This window comes from Cetorhinus maximus, unplaced genomic scaffold (genome assembly GCF_964194155.1).
Source record: "Cetorhinus maximus unplaced genomic scaffold, sCetMax3.hap1.1 HAP1_SCAFFOLD_1136, whole genome shotgun sequence".
Classification (NCBI taxonomy): domain Eukaryota; kingdom Metazoa; phylum Chordata; class Chondrichthyes; order Lamniformes; family Cetorhinidae; genus Cetorhinus; species Cetorhinus maximus.
Window position 1 is genome coordinate 38,127 of NW_027597078.1, and position 9,374 is coordinate 47,500.

General features: G+C 50.4%; 1 protein-coding gene across 1 annotated transcript in view; it reads right to left on the reverse strand.

Annotated features, from left to right (window-relative positions):
• Window positions 1–566: 566 nt before the first annotated feature.
• Window positions 567–9,374, reverse strand: part of LOC144675738 (scavenger receptor cysteine-rich domain-containing protein DMBT1-like) — a 59,665-nt gene continuing 50,857 nt past the window's right edge. The window contains exons 11-13 of the mRNA XM_078536357.1: window positions 6,281–6,568; window positions 3,333–3,449; window positions 567–1,179 (exon numbers count right to left, since the gene is read on the reverse strand). Coding sequence (XP_078392483.1) covers window positions 1,100–1,179; window positions 3,333–3,449; window positions 6,281–6,568 — 485 coding nt within the window. The 3' untranslated portion in view covers window positions 567–1,099. The remainder of the gene's footprint in view (window positions 1,180–3,332; window positions 3,450–6,280; window positions 6,569–9,374) is intronic.

Here is a 9,374-nt window from a genome sequence, read left to right on the forward strand (position 1 = left end):
GAAAGGCCTGGATAGAGTGGGACGCGGGGAAGATGTTTCCATTAGTAGGAGAGACTAGGACCCGAGGGGCACAGCCTCAGAGTAAAGGGAAGACCTTTTAGAACAGAGATGAGGAGAAACTTCTTTAGCCAGAGAGTGGTGAATCTATGGAATTCATTGCCACAGAAGGCTGTGGAGGCCAGGTCATTGAGTGTATTTAAGACCGAGATAGATAGGTTCTTGATTGGTAAGGGGATCAAAGATTAGGGGGAGAAGGCGGGAGAATGGGGTTGAGAACCTTATCAGCCATGATTGAATGGCGGAGCAGACCCGATGGGCCGATTGGCCTAATTTCTGCTCCTATGTCTTGTGGTCTTATTAGTTATTTTCACCTCGGAGAGTAGAAGAGTCTCACCGATAACTATTTAGACGTTAGAGCAAACATTTGGACATTGAAACCCGCGTTGCACGGAGTAATATTTCTACAGATGTGCACTACAAATCTGTGTTGAGCTGTCACGTTTTGCACGGGACAAATTTGGAATCAGGCCGTTGGTTGCAAAATGACACTTGGGCGGAGACACAGAGTGGGTGCAATCGACGTGTTTATTCCCAATGAAGCCAGCGGTTTGGAACTTCGGATGGGCCGCAGATGTGATTCGTCAGCTGCGCCCAAATAAAATTCTGCCGCCAGATGTCTTTAACCGGCGCCAGTCCCGCTAGTCATAGAAGCAGCTAGGCTAATTTCGGTTGGTTATACTAATTTTGCAATACCATGTTCTTTTGTCAGACTATTTTTCTTGCGTTGACCGGGATCGAAGTTTGGCTTTTTCAGTCTTCGCGTCCAACCGACTGGGGGTAAAAACATTAACCTTGGGCCTGATCGCGAGAGGATCCCAAGTCGCAGCAGGCGCTTGTTACACGAGCGGCCAATGGCCATTCCAATTGCCGACCTCTAAATCTACATCTGGGCAGCGAGTATAACTGAAGGCCAGAGGGATACTGCTCTGCCGCACAGAACAAATTCTACCCCCAACCCTTCCCCCCACCCCCCCACCTCCCACCAGCCCCCAATATCTTCACGGGTCATCCAAATACAGTACGTAAAAATAGCGTCCATTTAAAAAGGAGTATCATCATCGATAGCTTCGATATGTGTCACGTCGTCGAGAAGTCTTTCTCGCACGTAAATCCTGTATTCTGTGGGTGGGAGAAAGATCGTGTTAATAGAGTTGTAGACAGAGTTGTTTAGAAACATAGGAAATGGAAGCAGGAGTGGGTCATTCGGCCCTTTGAGTCTGCTCCGCCCTTCAATAAGATCATGGCTCATCCCCTATCTCAACGTCATCGTTCACCCATACCCCTTGACACCTTCGGAGTCCAGAAATCTATCTATTTCCTTCTTAAATATATTCAGCGTCTCGGCCTCCACAGCCTCCTGTGGTGGAGAATGGCACAGGTTCACTACCCTCTGAGTGAAGAGGTTTCTCCTCATCTCAGTCCTAAATGGTCTACTCCAATATCCTGAGTTTGTAACCCCTCCTTCTAGAATACACACCCCCTCCCAACCCACTCAAGAGGAAATATCATCCCTGCATCCAGCCTGTCTAGCCCTGTCAGAATGTTATATGTTTCAATGAGATCTCCTCTCATTCTTCTAAGCTCCAGTGAATAAAGGCCTAGTCTTCAAACACAACGTACAAAGAATTATAGTCAGTTTGATTAAAACATAACATGAAATAAAAACATTTTTCAAAAACTCATTTTAGGTGGACGTAACCATCGTTGACCATCCAGGGTTTTGACCCAGCCGACAGTGAAGGAACGACCGATATATTTTCAAGTCGGGATGGTGAGTGACTCGGAGGGGAACTTCCAGGTGGTGGTGTTCCCCATGTGTCTGCTGCCCTTGCCCTTCTAGGCGGTAGAGTTGACGGGTGTATTTTTTTTTGGAACTTTCGTGGGATGTAGACATCGTTGGCACGGCCAGAAAATGTTGCCAGTCTCTAACTGCCCAACCTTGCTCGGGCGCTTCTGAGGGCAGTTAAGAGTCAACCACATCCCTGTGTGTCTGGAGTCACATGTAGGCAAAGACGCCAGACTTCCTTCCCTAAAGGACATCGATGAACCAGGTGGGATTTCCCGGCAATCGACGACAGTTTCATGCCAAGCTTTATCTTCCTGATTTGTTAACCGAACTAAAATTCAACCAGCGTCTGTGACGGGATTTGATCCGATTCCCCAGAGCATTGCCCTGGGTCTCTGCGTTGCTAGTGCCACCACCACAGTACACCAGCTCCCCTAGGAGGTGCTGTCGAAGGGGCCTTGGTGAGTCACTGCAGTGAACAAAGAACAAAGAAAAGTACAGCACAGGAACAGGCCCTTCGGCCCGCCAAGCCTGCGCCGATCATATTGCCCGTCAACTAAAACATTTTGCACTTCCGGGGTCCGTATCCCTCTATTCCCATCCTATTCATGTATTTGTCCAGCTGCCTCTTAAACACCACTATCGTACCTGCTTCCACCACCTCCTCTGGCAGCGAATTCCAAACACTCACTACCCTCTGCGTAAAAAACTTGTCCCTCACATCCCCTCTATAGTTTTCTCCTCTCCCCTTAAATCTATGTTCCCCTAGTAATTGACTCTTCCACCCTGGGAAAAAAGCTTCTGACTATCTACTCTGTCCATGCCACTCATCATTTTGTAAACTTCTATCAAGTCGCCCCTCAATCTCCGTCGCTCTAGTGAGAACAATCCGAGTTTCTCCAACCTCTCCTCATGGTTAATAACCTCCAGACCAGGCAGCATCCTGGTCAACATCCTCTGCACCCTCTCCAACGCCTCCACATCCTTCTGGTAATGTGGCGTCCAGAATTGCACGCAATATTCCAAGTGTGGCCTAACCAAGGTTCTACACAGCTGCAGCATGACTTCCCAGCTTTTATACTCAATACCCCTGCCGATGAAGGCAAGCATGCCATATGCCTTCCTGACTACCTTACCCACCTGCGTTGTCACTGTGTGGGACTGGGGGCGGGGGGGGGTCTGAAATGCATTTGTTTCAATGCGAGAAGTATAATTCCACTGGAAGGGACAAGGCAGCGCATCTTGTCGATGGTACACACACTGCTGCCACTGTCCGTCGGTGGTGGAGGGAGTGAATGTTTGTGGATGGGGAGCCAGTCAAGCGGGATTCTTTGCTCCGAATGGCGTTGAGCTCCTTGCAGGATGACCAGCCACTGACCTACAGTGGGGATCACACCCTAAGAGTGAACTTGGTCCTCTCGTCGCAACATATGCGATGCAAAGTAGGGGAAGTAATAAAGACATGGACAGAAAGTATCCATCTTACCACGTTTGGTCTTGCAAGTCTTCGGCTTTCTGAAGTAATACACGGAAAGGACCAGAATCATGAGGAGTATCAGCGTAGCTAAGAACCAGCCAACGATTTTCTTCACATTCGGGGAGGCTACAATGACATTGAGAGAGAAAGAAAACAACGTGGGTCATTTTTGACTGTATCAGTTTCATTGTTTATTTGACGCCAGATCCATTGAACACAATTGCATCCATGCATCTGTCTCTTGCATAAGGTCCCTCGGCCGCCATTGCTGTGATCAGTTGTGTATAGGAGGTGGAAGACGTTAGAAGCTTTATCAGTTAATGTGCTGAGATGGTGTGATGGTCATTCTCCATCTGCACATCCCTCTTGATCATCTCATTGGTCGACCTCAGTTCCCTTCAACGACAGCACGGGGGTACTCGGAGTGTGTGATACACTTAGTGCTCACCTTGTCAGCACCTTAAGCAGTGCACATCCAAGCAAAATTGGCCATTGCACTTGCTAACCATCTCCCCCATTATAGGTTCTTGGCCGGCTACCGTACGAAACAACTAGACTCTAGAGTGCCCAATCGAGAGGGCAGTGTGTGTCGGGGTGAGTGCGTGTGTGGGGGGGGAGTGAGTGTGTGTGTGTGTGTGTGCGTATATATGAGGGAAGTGTGTGTGTGTGAGAGAGAGAGAGAGGGAGGGGTGATTGTGTGTGTGAGTGTGAGGGATGTGTGTGTGTGTGTGCACGTGCATGCATGTGAGTCATGAGTGTGTGAGGGTTGAGTGTGTGTGTGTGTGTCTGTTTGTGAGGGTTGAGTGTGTGTGTGTGTGTGTTTGTGAATGAGAGGGGTGTGTGTGTAAGTGTGTCAGTGAGGGGTGAGTGAGTGTGTGACTCAGTGGTGAGTGTGTGTGTGTGCACGTGCATGTATGTGAGGGGTGTGTGTTTATGTATGTGCATGTGTGTGTGTGTGCGTGCGTATGTGTGTGTGTGTGCGTGCGCATGTGTGTGTGTGTGAGTGAGGGGTGTGTGTGTGTGTGAGAGGGTGTGTGTAAGGGTTGTTTGAGTGAGTGTGTGAGTGAGGGGTGTGTGTGTGTGTGAGAGGGTGTGTGTAAGGGTTGTTTGAGTGAGTGTGTGAGTGAGGGGTGTGTCTGTGTGGAGTGAGGGATGAATGTGTGTGTGAGAGAGTGTGTGTGTAAGGGTAGTTTGAGTGAGTGTGTGTGAGGGATGTGTATGTGTGTGAGAGAGAGAGAGAGAGAGGCGTGTGTGTGAGTGAGTGAGGGGTGAATGTGTGTGTGAGAGAGTGTGTGTGTAAGGGTAGTTTGAGTGAGTGTGTGTGAGGGATGTGTATGTGTGTGAGAGAGAGAGAGAGAGAGGCGTGTGAGTGTGTGTGTGAGGGGGAGAGAGAGAGATACTGAGGAGAGTGTGTGTGTGTGTGTGAGAAGCGTGTGTATGTGTGTGTTTACATAGGGTGGGACAGGGGGTGACTGTGTGTGTGTGAGGGATGAGTATGTGTGTGTGTTTGTCTGTGTGTGTGTGTCTAGGAGTGTGTGTATGTGTGTGTTTGCGTAGGGTGTGATGGGGGTGAGTGTGTGCGTGAGTGATGGGTGAGCGTGTGTGTGAGTGATGGGTGAGCGTGTGTATGAGTGATGGGTGAGCGTGTGTGTGAGTGATGGGTGAGCGTGTGTGTGAGTGATGGGTGAGCGTGTGTGTGAGTGATGGGTGAGTGTGTGTGTGTGAGAGTGGTGGGTTTATATGTGTGAAAGGGAGAGTGTGTGCCTGAGATGGTTATGTGTGCGTGTGTGTGTGTGTGAGGGGTGAGTGTGTGTTGTGTGTGTGTGTGTGTGTGTGTGTGTTGTGCGTGTGTCAGTGCCTGTGTGTAGGGAGAGCGAGAGGGAAGGGACACTGTTTATGTCTGCCGCACTCCCAGTCTCAAGTGTTCTCATTCACACTCACCCCACCACACACACTCTCACCCACTCTGTTCACTTTTTAAACATCTTGACAATTTACTGTTCTGAAATTTCAATTTTGCTCAGAAAATTGTATATTTTCATGTGTCTGCTTTTTTTAAAATTTGATTTTGTCCATCGCTTCTCAACCTTGTTTCCAAACCCTCCAGAGAATTGACTCTCCCTGTCTCAGTAAACTCGTCCACAAACATTCTCAAATTCCACCACGGGACACTCCCCACTTGCCTGGATGGGTGCAGCTCCCACAACACTCAAGAAGCTCAACACCGTCCAGGACAAAGCAGCCCCGCTTGATCGGCACCCCATCCACAAACATTCACTCACCCCACCACCGACGCACAGTAGCAGCAGTGTGTGTACCATCTACAAGATGCACTGCAGGAACTCACCAAGGCTCCTTAGACAGCACCTTCCAAACCCACGACCACTACCAACTAGAAGGACAAGGGCAGTAGATCGATGGGAACACCACCACCTGGAAGTTCCCCTCCAAGTCACTCACCATCCTGACTTGGAAATATATCGGCCGTTCCTTCACTGTTGCTGGGTCAAAATCCTGGAACTCCCTCCCTAACAGCACTGTGGGTGTACCTACACCACAGGGACAAAATCCTGGAACTCCCTCCCTAACAGCGCTGTGGGTGTACCTACACCACACGGACAAAATCCCGGAACTCCCTCCCTAACAGCACTGTGGGTGTACCTACACCACATGGTCAAAATCCTGGAACTCCCTCCCTAACAGCACTGTGGGTGTACCTACACCACAGGGACAGCTGCAGGTCAAGAAGGCGGCTCATCCACCACCTCAAGGGGCGATTAGGGGCGGGCAATAAAAGCTGGGCCCAGCCAGCGACGCCCACACCCCCTCAGTGAATGAGGAAAAGTCAATGTTATCTGGCTTGACATTTGGTCAACTACTGCTGAGCACAAGAACATGAAGAATGCCTGGTGCCTTAGTTTACCAAGAGCGTTGATGGAAAGTTGAATCTCACTCACCTGGGACAGCGACTAGGACAGACTCAGTGTAGGTGGAGTTGAACGATCTACCCTTGACTTGCACCTCGTATAAACAGACGTAGCGGCCAGCAATGTTGCCATCGCTGTTATTCAACGGAAACGTCGAGGTGAAATTCAACACTTCCGCGTGTTGAACTTGCCTAGACCCGCTGGCATCCAACTCCAATAAGTACATTGTGCCGTTCCCTGTGTTGTTCTGGACCGTGCAGTTGATGAGATTCATCCCTCTGACGGTGAATAAGGCTATATTGGGAGTCTGCAGGGGATCTGTTTGGATGAACATGCAGAAGAATCAATAACCGTGCGGCAGATAAAGGCAGCGGCTACTCGAGCAGGTCAGAGGCTGGGAATCCTGCGGAGAGTCACTCACCCTCCTGACTCCCCCAAAGCCTGTCCACCATCTACAAGGCACGAGTCAGGAGTGTGATGGGATACTCCCCACTTTGCCTGGATGAGTGCAGCTCCCACCACACTCGAGAAGCTCGACACCGTCCGGGACAAAGCAGCCCCGCTTGATCGGCACCCCATCCACAAACATTCACTCCCTCCACCACCGACGCACAGTAGCAGCAGTGTGTGTACCATCTACAAGATGCACTGCAATAACTCACCAAGGCTCCTTCGACAGCACCTTCCAAACCCACGACCACTACCATCTAGAAGGACAAGGGCAGCAGACACATGGGAACACCACCACCTGGAAGTTCCCCTCCAAGTCACTCAACATCCTGACTTGGAAATATATCGGCCGTTCCTTCACTGTCGCTGGGTCAAAATCATAGAACTCCCTTCCTAACAGCGCCATGGGTGTACCTACAACACAGGGACAAAATCCTGTAACTCCCTCCCTAACAGCACTGTGGGTGTACCTACACCACAGGGACAAAATCCTGGAACTCCCTCCCTAACAGCACTGTGGGTGTACCTACACCACAGGGACAAAATCCTGGAACTCCCTCCCTAACAGCACTGTGGGTGTACCTACACCACAGGGACAAAATCCTGGAACTCCCTCCCTAACAGCACTGTGGGTGTACCTACACCACAGGGACAAAATCCTGGAACTCCCTCCCTAACATCACTGTGGGTGTACCTACACCACACGGACAAAATCCTGGAACTCCCTCCCTAACAGCACTGTGGGTGTACCTACACCGCATGGACTGCAGCATTTGAGTTTGTGTGTGAATGCGTGAGTGTGTGTATTTGCATGAGACAGAATGCGTTTGCGTGTGTGTGTGAGTTGTGCGTATTAGTGTCTGTGTGTGGGGGCCTGTGAGTGTGTGCGTGTGCATGTTTATGAGAGTGCGTGTGTGAGAGAGAGGGACTGTGTGAGAGTGTGTGTGTGTGTTTGAATGTTGGTGTGTGTCAATGGGTAAGTGTGCATGAAAGTGTGTGTGTGCGAGGACGTGTGTGTTTGATTGTCTGTGTCTGCCAATGTGTGTTTGTGTGTATGAGAGAGTGAGTGTGTGTGCGTGTGTGTGAGTGTGTGCGTGTGTGTATGAGACTGTGTGTGTGTGTATGCGAGTGTGTACGTGTTTGAGCGTCTGTGTGTCAACGTGTGAGTGCGGACGAGAGGAAGTGAATGAAAGTGTGTGAGAGAGAGAGTTTGTGTCTGTGTGTGAGAAAGAGAGTGTGTGTGTGTGTACGTGTGTGTGAGAGAGAGAGTTTGTGTCTGTGTGAGAGAGAGAGTGTGTGTGTGTATGTGTGTGTGAGAGAGAGAGTTTGTGTCTGTGTGTGAGAGAGAGTGTGTGTGTGTACGTGTGTGTCTGAGTGTATATGTGAGAGAGTGTATGAGAGTATGAGTGTATGAGAGTACGTGTAAACGTGACAGTGTGTGTGAGAGATCGTGTGTGCGTGTGTGTGTGTGTGTGGATGATAGGGAGTGTATCTGTATGTTTAAGAAAGGCTTATATCTTCCCAAACCTGCTGCACTCCACAGAATCACACAGAGTGCAGAAGAGGCCCTTCGGCCCATCGAGTCTGCAACGACACGTGAGAAACACCTGACCTACCTACCTAATCCCATTGACCAGCACTTGGCCCCATAGCCTTGAATGTTATGACGATGCCAAGTGCTCATCCAGGTACTTTTTAAAGGATGTGAGGCTAACCCGACTCCACCACCCTCCCAGGCAGCGCATTCCAGACCCTCACCACCCTCTGGGTCAAAAAGCTTTTCCTCACTTACCACCCCCCTAAACCTCCTGCCCCCCTCACCTTGAACTTATGTCCCCTTGTGACTGACCCTTCAACTAAAGGGGAACAGCTGCTCCCTATCCACCTTGTCCATGACCCTCATAATCTTGTACACCTCGATCAGGTCACCCCTCAGTCTTCTCTGCTCCAACGACAACAACTCAAGTCTATCCAACATCTCTTCATCACTTCAATGTTTCATCCCAGACAACATCCTGGTGAATCTCCTCTGCACCCCCTCCAGTGCAATCACATCCTTCCTATAATGTGGCGACCAGAACTGCACCCAGTGCTCCAGCTGTGGCCTCACCGAGGCTCTATACAACTCCCAACATGACCTCCCTACTTCCCACTATTCAGCGCAGAAACTGCGCATGGAGCAATTTGCAAACTCCCACGACGCGAAACGGGATTGATCCCATCCGCGCTCGAGCCAATCGAGGCTGTTTAGGTGGATATTCCCATCTCCTCCAAATTACGCACTTGCCTCTCAACTTCCCCGGGGAGTTCCCAACACGTGCGGTACGAATTCGAGCTCTCTCTCTCTCTCTATTTCTCTGCTCTCCCGCTCTTTCCTTTGGCTCCCTCCTTCTGTTACCCTTCCCGTGCCCAGGGCCAACACCGATTGGTGAAAACTGGGCAAGCCCTCGGAGCAATGCAGTATGACGGTTAGCCGACACTGTTAGGGGCCTCCGCAAGGTGCTGACCTGCGCAGCCGTGGGACCCGCTGCCCGGCGGCAGCAAAGCAGGCGGCCCGGGTTTGCTGACCACCTTACGCTTTGTGGGATCTTGCTGTGCGCTAAGGTGCTGCCTCCCGCCTGCATTGCGGACAGGAAACTTACTGAGTGGGACGTAACATCAGCTTGTGAGGCTC